Below are 18,318 nucleotides of genomic sequence, written 5' to 3'. Positions count from 1 at the left end.
CACAACCAGAGCTCAGGAAGATTAGTTAGGTGTTCAAATTGTCAGAGCTACGAAGAGGACTACGAACAGAAAACATGAGTGGCTCAAATCCGGACGAAGCATGAATAGGCGCGGGGTAGGTGGGGGAAGGGCGCAGGAATGTTCAGGGCCGCGCCTCTTTGTTTTCCATTCTTGGTCTTCCCTTCGTATATTAGTAATATTTATTTTTATTCTCCGTTCGCTTCCCGGCTGAACACCAATTCATATTGTAATTTCTTTTTTCCGACGACAGGCTCGTGGAATATTTTTACCTTTTTTCTTCGTCGGGTGCGATTCATTTTCTGCGAAGCTACGCGACCTAGTCCACGTTCCATTGGTTTCGCCGCTCTTTCTCGAGGGTCTCTGCAAATTAAACGTCGGTGTCTTCTTTGTTTTTGGAACTTTTGGTGGGTAGCATTTCAAGTTTTTTGCATTCGTTTGTTCTATTCCGGGATTTGGATGTGTTAACTAATCGTACACCATGTAGGATTCGGAATTAAAAACAATCATTATTGTGAATGTCTTCTCTGCTCTGTCGTTCCGTGTGCTTTCCTAGGAGAATAATTCAGCTGTAGCCAACTTTAAATTTCTCCAATATATTCCAGCTTCTTTCGTATGTTGTTTCCATTCCTGAACGGCTTTTTTCCATGTTCTGTTTTGCTTCTGAAATTTGAGTAGGCCTTATTATCCGGGTAAATAATTGAATTTCTCGTTACTTATTTCTTCTTCCATCTCTCCCGTCTGGGAAGGGAGAAGAAGGGATTTAACTTTGTTTCTAAACTATTATGAGCACATTCTTATACATAAAAACAGTTTGCTTGTGCTTAGCTCAGAACTGGGTTCCCAATATTTTTGGGAAAAACATAGTGATAGCCCACTCCTATGATTGACTAACTGCAAAGAAATCACAGAATGCAATTGTAGTTAGAAGGTTTTCCGTATTTTAGTATCTTATGCCCTTTTGTTTCTTTTTCAAAAACAATCTTTTTAACAGAAGGATTGCAATGACAACTAGTATAGCCGGCGGGAGCGGCGAACTTCATTACCTGTTCACAGACTTCAAGGGGCGAAATTGTAGAAGGACTTGTATGGTCTCTGATGTACCCATCAAGAGCTATTTGCAAAAGGATCTCCCTTGGTATGTGGTGAAGATGTTGATCCAGGAATAAAGATAATTTGGGTTAATTATCATGACTTACAGCTACAGAGTTCATATGAATCTGAATTGTTTCTTTTAAGTGTGTCTATAAACGCATTGTCAAATGACAGCTTTGTAAAGAAGTATTTGTAATAACTTCGGGCAACATAATCTGAAACTTTGTAAATGGAACTTTGCTCTGCAATTTTATGATCATATTTGTTTTACCGAATTGATGATTTCTAAATGTTTTTGTCTCACAATTATAGGTCAAAAAGAGCGCAGAGTTTAACACGGAAAAACCGATATAAACTTGCTGTGTCTCCAGTTTATGAGAATTGGAAACTTCCCAGATCAGTCATCTCCTCCTACAAGAAAGATGGTTCCACTAAGTATTTTGACTTTGCTGTAATTGGAAGTGGAATTGCTGGCCTTCGCTATGCACTTGAAGTTGCAAAACATGGATCTGTTGCAGTGGTCACAAAGGCTGAACCCATGAATGCAACACGAATTATGCTCAAGGTGGTGTTAGTGCTGTCCTATGCCCTTCAGATTCAGTGGAGAGTCACATGAAGGACACCATAGTGGCTGGGGCTTATCTTTGCGATGAGGAGACAGTCAAAGTATGCTCCAGAATTATAAACCTCACCTTGTGTCATTCATTCCTGAACTCTTTCCAGTCTTATTGAGAGATATCCTTTGAACAACAAGTGTTGCTCTTGTACTTGTAGATCATATTTGTGAAATTGCTAGTTTCTTTCACTAATTTATTCAGCTTATTGTGCACTTTGACTTTATCTTTTAGGTTGTCTGTACTGAAGGACCCGATAGAGTTCGAGAACTGATTGACATGGGTGCATCATTTGATCATGGTGAAGATGGAAACTTGCATCTAGTGAGGGAAGGAGGCCATTCACATTGTAGAGTTGTTCATGCTGCTGATATGACTGGAAAAGAGATTGAACGTGCTTTGCTGAAGAAAGTCATCAGTCATCCTAATATTTTTGTCTTCAAACACCACTTTGCTATAGATTTGCTCACTTGTCAGGTTTGGGTCTCTCTGCGGATTTTTTCCCCTAGTGCAAATTTACATGGCATGTTTTGCTGCATTTGTGAAATTATTGGAAGTTTAGAAGTTCTCTAGGGTTTTAGTCTTCTCCAATTTTGACTATCCAAATTTGATGCCAGAGTATTTCAGTTGCTGGATGCATTCACTTACAGAAACACATTGCTGATGTTGCAGGATGGATCTGATATACTCTGCCTTGGTTTTGACACTTTAAGTACTGAGACATCACAGGTGGGAAAAACTGTTATATGTGTTTCTCTGACGGCAAACCTATTGCCAGCTTTAATTCCAATTTGTAAAACTTCACCTTTTTAGCTTTTAGGTGGTAAGATTTATTTCAAAAGTGACTTTACTCGCATCTGGTGGGGCCGGACATATTTATCCTACGACTACAAATCCCCTGGTAGTCCTCTTTCTCCAATATCTGATTTTTTTCTTTCTTTCTTTTTTTTCTTTTTTTGGAGAAGAATCCACTACCCGAATTTTTTTTGTCTTTTTGCGAACTATTGTAGCTTCTACTTGTTTGTGATAACATCATTCATGATGGAAAGTGGAAATTCTTGCATGACTCAACAATGTAAAATGTGACAATTTCTGGAAATTTTTTAGGAATAATACTATTATTTTAAAGGATCGGGATCTTGAAAATTACAACACCTCATTATAAATAGTTGTTTTTTCAGTCATAACCGATGCACCAAATGAATTAAGTATTGCAATTGATTAAAATAAAATTTAAAATCGAATAAGTTATCCAATTTTTTTGTGACAAGTAATCCAATTTAGTTGAGGTTAAAATGTAAGTCATGAAGTAGATATTTTTTAGTCTGTCTGGATGCTTTAACGGACCATTGTATGCTGATTTCGTGCTTTGTATCTTGACCATGTTCAGACTGATCATGCTGCAGTTTGTGGCTAGTCTTAGTTGCATCTTAATCGGACTCTCGTGATGATTATTCTAGGTAGCCACTGGAGACGGGATGGCCATGGCACACCGAGCTCAAGCTGTGATTTCCAACATGGAGTAAGTAGATCATTTTCAGAGATGTGAACGTTTATTATCTTTTACCTTTTTGTCAATATGTCAGACTAGTCATAATAAACGAATAGTAAAATTGATCATGAATGCCGTACTGCTGTGACAAATCTTTCTGTACTTTAGAAGGTATATAATTAAATGCATTTCGATGAACAACTGCACCAACGTTTTAATTTCTTTCCAAAGCAGAAGATCAATTAATGAGTGTGTTAGACTAATTATCTTTTACTGAGGATTCTTTACTTTCTGTAAATCCTGACAGTATTTTCCCCCCGAAAAGTGGAGTAGGAATATAATATCTGAAGCTTAAGACTCATCAAGTTTACATTATTTTATTCTAAGCTTACATACTTCATCCCCGGCTGCATGTGAGTGGGGAACTAATGTCTAGTATTTTGATATGTAGTTTCTCTTTACGATTTGCTCAGGTTTGTACAATTTCATCCTACTGCTTTAGCTGATGAAGGGCTCCCTCTCAAACCAACCAAGCCTCGGGACAATGCATTTCTGATCTCTGAGGCTGTCAGGGGTCACGGGGGCATCCTGTATAATTTAGGCATGGAAAGGTTCATGCCCTTGTATGACGAGAGAGCAGAGCTTGCCCCCAGGGATGTGGTGGCGAGAAGTATAGATGATCAGCTTAAAAGGCGTGATGATAAGTATGTGCTACTTGACATTAGTCACAAGCCCAAGGAGGAAATTCTCTCCCATTTCCCCAACATTGCTTCTGTGTGTCTCCAATATGGCTTGGACATAACTCGCTGTCCAATCCCAGTGGTTCCAGCTGCTCATTATATGTGTGGTGGAGTGCGGGCTGGGCTCCAGGGGGAGACAAATGTACGAGGTCTGTATGTGGCTGGTGAGGTAGCATGCACGGGCCTGCATGGGGCCAATAGGCTTGCTAGCAACTCATTGCTTGAGGCACTAGTTTTTGCTCGTAGAGCTGTAGAGCCATCTGTTGATTGCATGAAGAGCTCCAGCCTTGATTTGACTGCTTCAAATTTGTGGCCTAGACCCATTGTGCCTCTGTCACTTGGAAGTGGTGTCATTGACAAAATATCAGCGATGACATCGGAAGTGAGGAGAGAGCTGCAATCTATTATGTGGAGTTATGTTGGAATTATTCGGTCCACCATGAGACTAGAAACCGCAAACCAAAAAATTGCTGAATTAGAAGCTAAGTGGGAGGGTTGCTTATTTCAGCATGGGTGGAAGCCAACTATGGTGGGGCCTGAGACCTGTGAAATGAGAAACCTTTTTTGTTGTGCTCAGCTGGTGGTCAGTAGTGCCCTTTCTAGGCATGAGAGCCGTGGGCTACATTACACAATTGATTTTCCTCATCTTGAAGAAAGTGAGAGACTGCCAACTATTATTTTCCCAAGTTCACTTGTAAAGAGTTCGTGGAGTTCTGTACAACTACACAAGCCGTCCATGTATCAGTAAGTAGAGTTGCTCCGGTGCTGAGACATCAACATCTACTATTACGTATTGGGAACTCTAAAATTAAGCAGGATCAAACCAGAAAGGTTTAAAATTTTGCTACTTTCAAATTTCCCAGAACTTACCTTTTTGTACCCTTCATGGAACTCAATAGTTAAGATCCATTAGGGTGTCTTCCCTTTGCCCTTCTTTAGGCGTTCAAATTACTTTTACTTATATTCCGATACAATACTTAAAATAGATCAAGAAAGAAGTACGTTCATGAGAGGTAATTTTTCAAGTATTTTCTGGTTTTCTGGTTGGATGTACCTTACTGGTCAAACAATTAGTAATTAAGATGATCTTAGGGTTTTTTATTGTATGTTTTTGTTTTATTGATGACATACTATCGTCAGTCTAATTATTTTATAATGCTGCTTCTGCAGAGTCCTCTAAGATAGCTTTGACAGCCAGGATATAAGGAATAGCAATTGGACAATGTTGCCACCACCATTTGAAGGCTAACCACGGAGAATAATGAATGTTTCTGACAAGTATAGAGAGCTGGGAAAAAGGTACGCGGTGTGGAACTGTCGTACTTCATCATGATATGCTAAAGCGAGCAATCGGACACGTTGGAAGAAAAACGAACCTAGCAGCCTTTGCAGCAAATTTGTGGGTTGCAATTTAAGTCGCTATTGCTAATCATGGAATGCTTTCCCTTCACTCTAATAAGTCGTGAATTTGATTAAGCCGTAGAACTAGAATCAAAAAGGGGGGAAGAACCATCCCTTTGTTACTTTTTCATTCACATTGCCAAGGCAACGGCATATTAAAATGTATGAATCAGTGACTTTCTGTCCACTTAATGCAACGAGCTCGTCTGTAGTTAGCAAGTGTAGACCTGCAAATAATTAGTTATGAAAGCAACCGGAAAGAAGAGCTTCATCCATTGAAATGCGCTCGAATTAGCTGCTGGGAACTGAATATGAAACGAGTCTATTCATTATGCGGCGACCAATTACTGCTATTTTTAGCTCATTATCACTCCTCCATTTTGAAAAAAATGGCCCCCTTACCCGGAGAAATGGGTTTTCAAACTAGAACGCTAAGCCACCCTTTGCAGGAGAATTCCAATTCCAAAACTTGTTAAAAGCGATGAACTGTGAGCCGTTACGGGAGGGACCATATGCAACAAGGGGAGAAATTTTCCCCAAATGCATCCAATTCGTATAAAACATCATTATATTTCATAAGCGTCTATTGACTAGTAAGTTTGTGCTTGTATATCATTAACTAAACAACGTGTTAGTACAGTGAAGCAGAGCGTAGCAGATATGAGATGGAGCAAGGACGTACGGTGATTATGTTCCAAACCCAAATTAAATTCCCATTTATCTAAAAGTTTACATTATTAATATTAATTAAATTCTTTTCTAGTAATGTATCCTTGCTGGCTACTCCACCGGCGTCGGTTCGTATCATCAATAACCATTGCTCTCTGTTATCCCCTGTACAAAGTAGACCACGTACATAATGAATTCTTCATAGACGGTATTCGTCACTCATTTTACTTTCCGTACAAGTTTTCTGTCATCATTCATATTTCATATGATGCTCCTTAGTTTTATATAGAAGTTTCTATACCGCAATCAAAATATGCAGCAGCAATTTTTATTTTTTACTTTTTGATAACTGCAATTTTTAATATCCGATGCCAATAAAATGGTTGTTGTTGTCAATGATCAATAATCACCAGTGAAATATTATTAAAAAAAAACAGCATGTTTGCCGTTTCCTTCAAGTAAAACTAAACTCCACTGCATCATTAATGCTCATCAAAGGATCGTACCCTTTTTTAAATTGGAGTTTATTCAATTTTCATTTAAAAAACACTAACGAAGTTATTTGAATTAAAAATTCGCCGGCGCAGATTTGCCGGTCAAAAAAGCAAATCTACCTCTTCTGAGTTTTACTTATATAAACCCCTTCGGTGACCCACCGCCGCTTCGGAAGAGGGAGGAACCGATCATGAATTCTGGCACGCAGATTCATACAATAGGGTGTTTAGTTCTGGGTTTGGCATGTGGAGTCTGGGGTGGTGATTATGGCTCTAAAACTTGTGGGTTTCCAGCAATTTACAACTTTGGGGACTCAAATTCAGACACTGGAGCCGCATCTGCAGCATTCACGGGGGTTCATCCTCCCAATGGCGAAAGCTTCTTTGGAAGTCTATCAGGAAGGGCTTGCGATGGTCGACTTATTATCGATTTTCTCAGTAAGCACCAAAGCAGAGCATGCTCTGTTTCTCCTTCACACTCTTATTCAGCCTTTCTTTTTAATTTTATTTTTGTTTTTCTTTCCTTAAGTTCTTGCCATTCTTTAATGGAGGCGTTCTGGCTCCTTCTGTGTAATCGGGTATTGGGCGGCTGATGATATATATTAACTATAGACACATTTCTTTATGTGTGTTTCGTTGACGAACCTATGCAGCTGAAGAACTGAAGCTGCCATACCTGAGCGCCTATTTGAACTCACTTGGGTCGAATTACCGGAATGGCGCAAACTTTGCAGTAGGAGGTTCATCGATTCGTCCTGGCGGGTATAGTCCATTTGATTTGGGGCTTCAGATAGCTCAATTCAAACAGTTCAAGTATCGCGCCAATGTTCTGTACACTCAGCTTTCAGGCAACAGTTAGTTTCTTTACTCTTCATCTCTGGATTTCCTTTTGTAATCTTGGTTTTGGTGGTACTCTAAAAGCATATGCAACTGTGGATATCTTGAAGCACATTATGAGAATCTATAATAGTTTCCAACTAGATTATTCTTTTTGGACTAAAGTTATATTTGACAATGACAAATAATGCTGCAATGTTCCAGGGACAGAATCAACTTCTGAAAGCATTCTTCCAAGACCTGACGAATTCTCTAAAGCCCTATACACCTTTGATATTGGACAGAACGATCTTGGTTATGGTTTTCAGCACGACTCAGATGAGCAAGTTCGATCATCAATTCCTAATATCTTACAAACCTTCTACCGGGCCGTGCAGGTAATCAACACTAGCAAATACGAGAATAACTAATCGGATGGTGACTCTGTTCTAAGTACTAATACTTGTAATGGCTGATGTTTTAGCAACTGTACAATGAAGGGGCTAGAATATTCTGGATCCATAACACAGGCCCCATTGGGTGCTTGCCTTACAGCTACATATATTACAAGTCAAAACAGGGCAACCTGGATGCAAATGGGTGTGTGAAACCCCAGAATGAGGTTGCTCAGGAATTCAACAGACAGCTTAAGGAACAAGTGTTTGAGCTCAAGAAAAATCTCCCGCTCGCCAAATTCACGTACGTTGATGTGTATTCAGCCAAATACCAACTAATCAGCGACACAAAGAAACAAGGTGATCCACAAGTTTTGACGCCAAACCAACACATCCTAAGTAGATCGATAGCACAGTGCGGAACCTAACTTTTATGATTTGCTTGGTGGCAGGTTTTGTGAGTCCATTGTTGTTCTGCTGTGGAAGCTACTACGGTTACCATGTTAATTGTGGGACGCAGGTCACAGTAAATAGAACTGTTTATGGGTATCCCTGCCCTAATCCATCTCAACATGTTAGCTGGGACGGCATACACTATTCTCAAGCAGCAAACCTCTGGGTTGCTAAACGCATTCTCAGTGGTTCCTTCTCTGACCCTCCAGTTCCAATTGGAAAAGCGTGCTTCTGATTCTTGCCGTGATTCAATTGATTTGCAGGAGTTAGTGAACTGAATTTCACATATAATCAATTAATTCTATTTTTCAGCGTTAGGTTTTCAGATCTTCAATCCTTTTTAATTTCTTTTTCGAAATTATATGATATCATTATCATCTTCACACGAGGTCATGGTAAAATTGCATCAAATCTGTCCCTTTCCCCTTCCCAAGGCGTCCATTTCGAATTAAACATTAATTTATTACATATGCGCCTCTTAAGTACTCTCTCAATATGCTATATTTGTCGCAGGCTAGTAACACTTGTGCTTATATATTAACTAATAAACAATGTCAGTAAGTGAAGCTAAACGTAGTAGTTATAGGGTTCAGCATAGCAGCGCGGTGATTTTTAACCAAACTCGTATTAATTTTCCTTTTTGTTTTATGTGACCAATAGAATTCCCTTTCGTGAACAAGTTTACATCATTAATTTGTTCTTTAGATGTCCTTGCTAGCTGCTCCATTGGGGTCGGTTCGAATCATCAATGACCATAGCTTTCTGTACAGATGTGTTAGCATTCATACAATTCTCATAAGTTGTACTATATGTATGTATAGCAGTTCCTATGCTGCAGTCAAAATATACAGAGCTGCAATTTTTAATATCTGATGGGAACATTATGGTTGAACTTGTCAAGAAAGCATGTTAAAAAAGAAAGTGCAATAAACAGCCTTCAAGTAGTACTGAACTTTGTTTTGGCTAGGTGTTGGGTTGGGTTATTAACCTTTATTGCATCATCAATGCTCCTCCAATTATTTTAAGAAAAAAAGACAGTGAAATACACCCAAAATTACTAAATGATAAATTATAACAGGTAAATTTTAAAATCTCAATTTAGGCTCTAGGTACCATTTTATAATTTTCAAATCTTGTAAAATGACAACAACATTCTTACTGTCGGTGAGTACTCTTTTATTTAACTATTGACTATTCTATTTTAACTATTGACTATTTTTATTGTCAAAATTCTAGTGATTACTTTTATATAGCTATTGACTACATAAGAATAGTAAATAACTAAACAAAAAGTAGTTACCAAATCTCCAACAATACTTAATGTATTTTTTTGAATTTTTGGAACAAAAGTAGTTAATAACAAAACTAGAGTAATCAATAGCTAAATAAAAGTAGTCATCCAAATTGTAAAAATAAAAATAGTCAATCGCATTACTAGAGTAGTTAGTAGCTTAACAAGCATAATTACCAAAGTTTAAAAACAAATGTAGTCAATAATTAAAAAAGAGTAGTCAATACATAAGAATGAGTAGTCACCGGAGCTTCAGTGATCAGTCACTGAAGTTCGAGTAACATGTCGTCGGAGCTCCGTGGTTGGTCGCCGGCAACACCGGCGTCAGAGCTCGGACAACCAGGATTGCTGAGGTGACGGTATTTTAAAAAAAATAGTAAAAGATATTTGTGTAATTTTACAAGATTTAAAAATTCTAAAAAAAATACCTAGAGTCTGAATTGAAATTTTGAAATTCAAACACCCTCATTTGTCATTTAGTATTTTTAAAAGTATTTTAGTGTCTTTTTCTCTTATTTTATACTCTCTTGATTGAAGTTTATTTGCATTTTCATTTCAAAGCGCTGAAGTAAGAGAGATTTTATCGACGTCCAATTTAAGAACTGTTCGCTACAGCGCGCAGCCGCACATGATCGTTTTGGCAGTTTTCATCTTTCTCGAGACTTGCTTTCAAAAAATTTGTCTCACACGCACGATACAAGGAACAATATTGATGGCAAAGATACTTTACCAAAATTTATTAGAGTCCCATTTTTGTTCTTTTCTGTTTGTGCTCGGTACTGAACATTCTTCAAAAATGTGCCCGCTAAAAGGAAAAACCCTCTGAGTTTTCCTCAATGCTAATGCAAGCCCTATTATTCAGTGAATTGGTGATACATAGCCACTTGCTGAGAGGGGAGAAAAGGAACCAATGATGAGCTTCGGTATAAAGATTCACATAATTGGGTGTTTAGTTCTGGGTTTGTCATGTGAAGTTTGGGGAGTTAGTGTCTTTAAAACTTGTGGGTTTCCAGCTATTTACAACTTTGGGGACTCAAATTCAAACACCGGAGCCATATCTGCAGCATTCACAGGGGTTTATCCTCCTAACGGCGAAAGCTTCTTCAGAAGTCTATCAGGAAGGGCTTGCGATGGTCGACTCATTATTGATTTTATCAGTGAGCGCGAAAGCAGAGCATTCTTTGTTTCTCTCCTTCGCACTCTTTATTCAACACCTTTTTTTTAGGGGCTTTCTTCAAGTCTTTGCCCGTCTTTAATGCGTTCGCTTCTAGCCCTCTCAATGTAAGCGCGTATTAGGATATTAATGATAGTAGTTTCTTATGCATATTTCATTAACGAACCTATGTAGCTGAAGAATTGAAGCTGCCATACTTGAGTGCATATTTGAACTCACTTGGGTAAAATTACTGGCATGGGGAGAACTTTGCAACAGGGGGCTCATCGATTCTTCTCGACAGGCATAGCCCCTTTCATCTAGGGCTTCAGATTTCCCAATTCAAACAATTCAAGTATCGTGCCAATGTTTTGTACAATCAACTTACAAGCAACAGTTTAGTTTCTTTTCTCTTCTAGATTTCCTTTTGTATTATCTTTAGACTGAAGTTGATTTTGACAAGGAGGAATGAAAACTGCAATATTACAGGGACAGAAACACCTTTTATAAGCAGTCTTCCAAGACCTGGTGAATTCTTGAAAGCCCCATATACCTTTGATATTGGACAAAACAATCTATATTTTGGTTTTAACCATACTTCAGAGGAGCAAGTTCGGTCATCAATTCCTAGTATCTGAGACTCCTTCTTTCAAGCAGTGCAGGTAATCAACATAACAATTGGGTAACCAAATGGATGGCGACTCTGTTCTAAGAACTAATACTTGTAATGTCTGATGTTCCAACAACTGTACAGTGAAGGGGCTAGAATCTTCTAGATCCACAACATGCCCAATTGGGTACTTGCCCCACGGTCTTATATATTACAAGTCAAAGAGGGCTAATGTCACTGACCTGGATGCAAATGGGTGTGTCAAACGTCAGAATGAGATCACTCAGGAATTCAATAGACAGCTTAAGGAACAAGTGCTTGAGCTCAAGAAAAATCTCCCTCTTGCCAAATTCACATATGTTGATGTGTATTCAGCCAAATACCAACTAATCAACAACGCAAAGAAACAAGGTGATCCCCCCATGTTTTGAAGCCAAACCTATGTAGTTCAAGACTTGAGTATATTTATAGCGAAGTGCAGAACCTAACTTGTATATTTGCTTGTTCACAGGTTTTGTGAATCCGTTGTTGTTCTGCTATGGAAGCTACTATGGTTACCATGTTAATTGCGAGAGGCAAGTCACAGTAAATGGGACTATTCATGGGATTCCGTGCAAGAATCCATCTCAACATGTTAGCTAGGACGGCATACACTACTCTCAAGCAGCACATCTCTGGATAGCTAAACGCATTCTTAGTGGATCCTTCTCTGATCCTCCAGTTCCAATTGGGAAGGCATGCTTCTAACATTTATGTTCTTATATAGCAATATACAGCACACGTTCCTTTTATTTTTGGGGTAAACTATAGCAATGCATGTTCGCAAATGGCAAAAGAAATAGACTGCATTATTTGTGTGTTTCTTTTTATGGGATGACGTCAATTCAATTTCACAGTCTCGCTTGTTTGCTGTCATGTGTAATAAATATCAATGATCGGACCAGGAACGTTTCCAGACTTATGGCAAGAAGCAACTTGATTTTCTAATAGGCCATTTGGTGTACCAACAGAGAAAATTAAGTTTGATCATACGTTTGTTCACTTGGAAAATTGACATTTCAACAATCATAAATTGAGTAGAAAAGGAGGATATTGAATGAATGAGAACTCTCCTCTATTCTATAGAAAATAGATTTACAAAAGCACCTTCTCCAGAGATCTTTGAGCAATAAAATGATAGACTACTAGGAAGTGGGACCTGCGCCCACTTTTTCTTTGTTATCTTTTTACTACATTTTATTGTTTTACTCATATTTTCAAACAATGACAACACAAAGCACACCAACTAATCTCGTTGTATATTATGTCCATTTAAGACTTTAGATAACTTTGATGCCGTTATTTTCTATAATTTGAGGGTTAACATCAAGGAGAGTTTCAAGGGATCTTCTAGATTTTGTGTTTCGGGCCCTGCCTGCTTCCTTCAACAACTCAGCCAACCTATGCTTCTCATCATGCACATCAGGATTTGCTGTTCCAAGCTTTTCTTCTCTCATGCTGACAACGTATTCCAGAATTCCAATGGCATCATCCACCCTGCAAGCAATCAAAACAACAAACAAGTATTAGCAAAGGGAAGAGAGCGATAGAGACAGATAACACAATACTCCCAGATAAACTATTTTCTTAGAGATTAGAACTACAAGGATTAAAGAGGGTTGGAGACTGCGAACATAGTACCTGCCCATTGCATCGTAAGTGCCTGCTAGATTGCTATAAACTCCTAAGGTGTCATGGTGATATGGACCATATTCTTTTTCCAAAATACATTTGGCCTCCTCAAACAAATCTGCTGCTTCATTTATTGCGTACTGCTGCACGCAGGTTAGACCCATTTGGTTCAAAGCAATCCCGAACAAAGCAGATTTCTTCTCCCCACTGGCACGAAACTTGGCAATAGCACTTTTGAAAATGTTGTAAGAATCAGAATAGTTTCCCATCATGTAATACATCACCCCCATTTGGGCCTCAATTCCGGCAATAGTGCTCTGTTGACCTGGGGAGTTACCATACATCTTCAAGGCCTTTTTGAGTAACTTTAGACCCTGCTCCACATCATTCATTGACTGATAGGTGGCTGCAACATCTATTAAGCCACTTGCGATCTCTTCAGAGGGGAACCCTGGAGTCGGCTTCCCAAAAATTCTCAATGCATTTTCGCAGTAAGATTTTGATTCCTTGAACTTCCCTATTTTGTTGTATAAATCGGCTAATCGGACATAAACTGAAGCTATTGTTGGGTGATTCTCTCCTTTGGTTGACTTGAACACTGTAAGGGCTTTCTGATAGGAAAATACTGCCTCATCATAGCGTGCCAAAGACAGATAGGCATCGCCAATGCTGCAATCCACAGAAGCCACTTCTACTTCCTGCCCATTCGCTGCCATGGCCATGCTTGCTAAAACATAATGCTCAAGAGCAGATTCAAAATCACCCTTTGAATCGCAGATAAGCCCCATGAGTTTCCTATCCGCTGCTTCTTCTGGAGAAGCAGGAGAACCACTTCCCCTGTGAATGTCAAGAGCCATCTGACACAGCTTCTCGGCCTCATCAAACTGCAATGCTTGAACATGCGCCTCAGCCACATAACGACACGTCTCACCAAATCTGGGGTCTGTTTCTCCCAAGACTTGCCTTTGGATTTCCAGACCTGCTGTGTATAGAAGGATTGAATTCTCAATTTGGCCCATCATTGCGTAAGTGTCACCCAATTGCATGCACCCTGCAAACTTAGCTAGTGCATGCTCTTGACCATCTTCTAAAACAGGAATCTCAATGGATCGTTCAAGAACAGGAATAGCCTCATTGTATTGCCCCATATTGCAGTATATCGTCGCCAAGATGTGCAAACACATGACCATTTCTAGATTAGGCTTCCCATTTGCACATATCTCAAATGATTTCATAGCTCGAAGAGCCAAATCAAGAGCCTTCTGGGGATTCTCACCTGAAGAGATCATATCTCTTGTCTGCTTGAGTAAAAATGGTCCAAGGTCTGGGTTATCTAGCCCAGCAGCAGCAGCAGCATGATCCTCAATCCCTTCTTGTAACCTTGCGCCAAGGGTACCAAGGTTCCTCTGCTTCCTCATGTTGTAAAAAGAATATGGTTTTCTGGTACTCTTCTCATTCTTCTTGTCCATTAGTGGCTTCTCACGCAAATTTTTGCTTTTTAGAGTTGATTTGGCTGACCCTTCAACAACCCCTGGACTTTCTGTTTGGTTCTTGTTCGTCTTTGTAGACTTCTTGCTGCCTGGCGCAATATCTTTCTCTGGAGTTGACCCAACAGTATTGCAATTTTCTTTACTCTCCGTGACCACCTCCTTCGTGATCTCTGAATCTGTAATATTTCCAACGAGATGGCGCAATTCTGAATCAATCCTGGATTCTGCACCATATGAGTAAAAGCTAGCTCTGGAGGGTGACTGATCAGAGCTCTGCATTTCACACACATTGTGATACAATTGCTCTATGGAGGTGCCCACCACCCCATCGATGGCCAGATCAATTGAATCGCTCTGAATACTCCTTGGACTCAATGGAGTTCTTGGAGATTCCTGCTGAGTAAAATTTTCCTTGTGAGGACCATAATTCCCATTACGTTCGTTTGCTGTACCATTCACCTCTAATTCATGCATAGCTAATCCTGGCATCGTACGGTATAAACAGCAACGTGCCTAAAATCACGAAATATGATTCAGATTCTTCACTACGTAACACATAATTAATGCAAAGAAATCAATGGTTGTGGCCTCAATCATAGATTAGGAATGAACATGTCCGCTTCTATCACATGTAAAACAGCCTATTTCCGCTTCACTGACAAAAGGCTAAAATTCATTTTTGAATTAACCGGAGAGATAAAAAAGGAATCAAATTCCAAGTAAAATAAATAAATGTATGCCGCCGGGAACAGTTAAAAAAAAATAGAGAGAGAGAGAAATGAATCATACTTTAGCGCGCAGTAAAAAGCAAAAGCAACCATATATTCCGTTCCATGCGTGACGCGAATTCTCTTCCCAGAACAGTTAATACCAACAACACACCAATGTCAAATCCCGTAGAGTGACTTTACAAACAAAGCACTCATCAAATTCGATCATTCACTGATCAATTTCAGGACAACCGAAAGGCAATGTGCAAATCCAGTGAGCCAACGATAGATGAGCAGAGCTCAAACAGTGATGACAATCAGAAATATGATAATGAAATACCAGAAACCAATGTATAAGCAATACACCATTGCACCTAAGAGGGAAAAGAGAATAAGAACAAACAAGAAGCAAACAAGGGAGAGATAATGAATGGGGGGTCACCTGTACAAGACCCCAAAAAACAGAAAAGCCAAAGCTTGAAGCAGCAGGGGTGTTACGAGGAGATAAGGAGATGATGGGTCAATAGCTGTATTGGGTTTGTATGCATTTATATCGGTAGGAGGGGGGAACGAAGAGGAAGAGGCAAAAGCGGTGAGGTAGGCGAGGGCAGAACGGGGATATTCGGGATAAAATTTTATTGGGACAGAAAATACGATTGTGAAAGGTTGCAGGGAGTAGGAAAGTTGAAGCAAGCCAAGACGACGACCTCTCTCCCACTCTATTCCTTTCAACCTCTCTATTATTGCTTTTAATTCAATAATTAATAATGCACCGTTTATTTATTTATTTATTTATTTTTCTCAGAGGCATTTTTCTGCTTTTTCAAATTCCTGAAGGTGCTGGGGAAATTCAGTTGCAGTTAAAACGTAGTAACAGACATGGGGTGGCGGGATTGACGGCTTTTGGACGCGAAAAGAGCAGCAGGCAGTGCTCCGATGACGGTGCCATTTGTTGATGATGCTGAAAGATGAACATAAATCTGCCACGTGGCGAAAGGTATTGGGTGGAATGTGACGATTGGTTGAGTTTCGTGTACACGTGGATCACATCCAGCTACAACGAGATTTTCTCCCCTTATCTCAGCGGTCCCCGGTAGGGCCCATCCCTCGGCTGGCCGGCCCCACCCTCTAAAGCAATATTCCCCTTCATAATCCATTTTGTACTGATGAAAAGGAGAGAATAATTGTATTTAACATGCCTTTTAAAAATCATGCCCTCTTTGATTCTTTGCGAAAATGCGAACACAAAATCCAAGTTTATTAACTACTAGCATTGCGGTGATTCGGTGCAAAATTATGCAAGGATTTTGGAAAATTAATTATGATTCAATGCAAAAGTAAGGGGGGAAAATACAGAATTTATACATGAAAACCAATGGAAGCCATCAGGAATTGATATTGAAATAATCAAAACCTGATGCTGATAGTGAGTGCTGGCAACTGGGGGATAAGGAGTGAGTCCAAAACTCGTGGGCTGGCATTTGGCATGAAAATGACAAATGAGTTAAAGACCAAGTTGACAAAAACAGATTAAGAATGCAGGGAGCTTGGTATTGAAATAATAGAAACAGCGAATAAGCCCCACATTTGCTTTTGGATTGGAAGCAAAGTGGGAAAGTGTGTGGTAGGCACACAGGTTCAAGCAAAGAATAACCTTAACGACATTTATAATGCATTTGCTCCCTACCTCCACACACCACAAAATAAAATTTAACTTAGGCCTTCATCGGAACAGGCACCCAGCATCCGGTATTTGTATATATTCCAGCGTATTGATTTTTTAGACTTAAGAAATGTTTGTGTAGCGTCAAGGCAACAGAAAGGACGACAAATCAATGATTAAGTTGGATTGGGAAACATTAATCAGTAGAGTGATCTGGACTGGTGACCTGATCCCGTGCAATTAATTAATACGTGCAAGATTTGAAATATTGTTGCGATCATAATGGTGTGATTGGGAGGCATGTATTGTGGTGGTTAGGGCATTAGGGGTAACTCAATGCAGCAAGAGCAACCTTGAGGTGGCCCCTTCCTCTATGTACAACTCAAGTATTTTTTTTTGGCTGAACTGCAATCACAAAATTACCATGTTTAACTAACAAGAACTGGTCTAATTATTAAGGAGTTAACTCATAAATTATAAAATTGTATATTTGAATCTCATTACCGATGTGAAGACCTTATTGACGGGTGGCAAATGATTTGTAAGTACTTCTATAAATATTTTCTGAATTTGGATACATGTTGAATCTTATGACCAACTCAACTAAATTTTTAGTAAATAAAAAAATTTGTCATGTATGATGAGTTGGTAAAGGGGGGATTCGATCCATCTTGGGATTGAAGAAAGAAGAAAAGAGGCGAGCGTATGGAGTAAAGTAGCGACTTGGATTGGGTTCAGGAGCCGCATGGTACATGTCTGCTCATAAAGCGTGCGGATAGGTGGGCGGCAAGGAAGTTTTTTTGTAAATAAAAAGTTATAGTGTTAAGTTACGGATTTGATTCTATTTATTATAATAATGAATATTTAGTATCCCCTTTTTAATTGAAAAGGAAAAAGAAAAAGAAAAAGCAAAAAGCATGGGGCGCGTGTGGAGCGAGGATGCGGAAAAAGTAAGAGAGGGGGGGGAAGCGTAAATGAAGGAGAAGAGGGGGGAGGTCATTTTAAACAGCCGATACGCTGTCGTCTTCGCCATCAAAATTGGCAACATTAAATAATTAAACAGCGCATTTCAGCAATCACTCATTAAATTCTTACCTGGGCATCACATCCTGCACTATCAGTACATTGCATCCGTATATGATATATCCCTTCATTTTTACTCTTCAACGGATCCCAATGGCTTCGTACCAAGTTCATGTTTGTTATACCCAACTTCATACACATATCCCTTGATTTTAAGACCCGTACGTCGAGCACTTGACACATATTAATTTTTTAAAAAAAAAATTAGTTAGCATCGTGAAAAAATGCTCTCGATTTAATCTTTTTTCCCCCTTAAAAATATCCTCATTCCATGAAAGTCATCAATAATTTAATATATACTCTACTCGACATCCCTTGCAAATGGCATTTTGAGTTTAAAAAACGAATAACTCAGACAATTCTTGAACACCTTATACTTCTTTCCCTCTCCATTTACTTATTCGAATTGAAATTTTTATTTTCTCTTGAAAATATGCCTTATTCCAAATTTAAAGGTATG

At 39.1% G+C, this 18,318-nt stretch overlaps 3 protein-coding genes and 1 pseudogene across 4 annotated transcripts; 3 read left to right on the top strand and 1 right to left on the bottom strand.

The window, feature by feature from the left end:
* Window positions 1–5,635, top strand: LOC114728473 (L-aspartate oxidase, chloroplastic). Its single transcript, XM_028915389.1, is given in 11 exon segments — window positions 1–115; window positions 272–425; window positions 1,013–1,156; window positions 1,426–1,646; window positions 1,649–1,779; window positions 1,962–2,204; window positions 2,400–2,456; window positions 2,548–2,628; window positions 3,188–3,249; window positions 3,693–4,703; window positions 5,130–5,635. Coding segments are annotated over 9 exon segments (1,950 nt in total). The 5' UTR covers window positions 1–115; window positions 272–425; window positions 1,013–1,022; the 3' UTR covers window positions 5,140–5,635.
* Window positions 5,636–6,714: 1,079 nt separating this feature from the next.
* LOC114728435 (GDSL esterase/lipase At5g14450-like) lies at window positions 6,715–8,572 on the top strand. The gene is made up of 5 exons (XM_028915343.1): window positions 6,715–6,961; window positions 7,177–7,377; window positions 7,565–7,737; window positions 7,824–8,094; window positions 8,187–8,572. The coding sequence occupies exons 1-5, from the start codon at window positions 6,715–6,717 to the stop codon at window positions 8,420–8,422; spliced, it is 1,128 nt and encodes a 375-aa protein (XP_028771176.1). The 3' UTR covers window positions 8,423–8,572.
* Window positions 8,573–10,391: 1,819 nt separating this feature from the next.
* On the top strand, window positions 10,392–12,102 carry LOC114728434 (GDSL esterase/lipase At5g14450-like; annotated as a pseudogene).
* Window positions 12,103–12,333: 231 nt separating this feature from the next.
* On the bottom strand, window positions 12,334–15,657 carry LOC114728472 (protein KINESIN LIGHT CHAIN-RELATED 2). Of its 2 annotated transcripts, none has more exons than XM_028915388.1 (3): window positions 15,555–15,657; window positions 12,922–14,915; window positions 12,334–12,777 (listed from the first exon to the last, which is right to left on the bottom strand). In XM_028915388.1, exons 2-3 carry the CDS (start codon window positions 14,889–14,891, stop codon window positions 12,561–12,563), a joined length of 2,187 nt encoding a protein of 728 aa, XP_028771221.1. In that variant the 5' UTR covers window positions 14,892–14,915; window positions 15,555–15,657; the 3' UTR covers window positions 12,334–12,560. The 2 variants fall into 2 exon arrangements, with proteins under 2 accessions (XP_028771221.1, XP_028771220.1); XM_028915387.1 differs by lacking the exon at window positions 15,555–15,657 and adding an exon at window positions 15,192–15,543.
* Window positions 15,658–18,318: the final 2,661 nt, after the last annotated feature.

Source organism: Neltuma alba, unplaced genomic scaffold (assembly GCF_004799145.2).
Source record: "Neltuma alba isolate B1F8T4 unplaced genomic scaffold, ASM479914v2 tig00012535_pilon, whole genome shotgun sequence".
NCBI lineage: Eukaryota > Viridiplantae > Streptophyta > Magnoliopsida > Fabales > Fabaceae > Neltuma > Neltuma alba.
Note: the sequence above shows the minus strand (reverse complement) of the source record. Positions and strands in the feature narration are given on the sequence as shown.

Excerpts from the sequence above, each read along its gene's own strand:
- LOC114728435 (XM_028915343.1), top strand. The coding sequence starts at position 6,715 with ATGAATTCTGGCACGCAGATTCATACAATAGGGTGTTTAGTTCTGGGT. Across the intron at positions 6,962-7,176 it reads ACTTATTATCGATTTTCTCA|CTGAAGAACTGAAGCTGCCA; the intron begins GTAAGCACCAAA and ends GAACCTATGCAG. Across the intron at positions 7,378-7,564 it reads CACTCAGCTTTCAGGCAACA|GGACAGAATCAACTTCTGAA; the intron begins GTTAGTTTCTTT and ends GCAATGTTCCAG.
- LOC114728472 (XM_028915388.1), bottom strand. The coding sequence starts at position 14,891 with ATGCCAGGATTAGCTATGCATGAATTAGAGGTGAATGGTACAGCAAAC. Across the intron at positions 12,778-12,921 it reads ACTTACGATGCAATGGGCAG|GGTGGATGATGCCATTGGAA; the intron begins GTACTATGTTCG and ends GATTGCTTGCAG.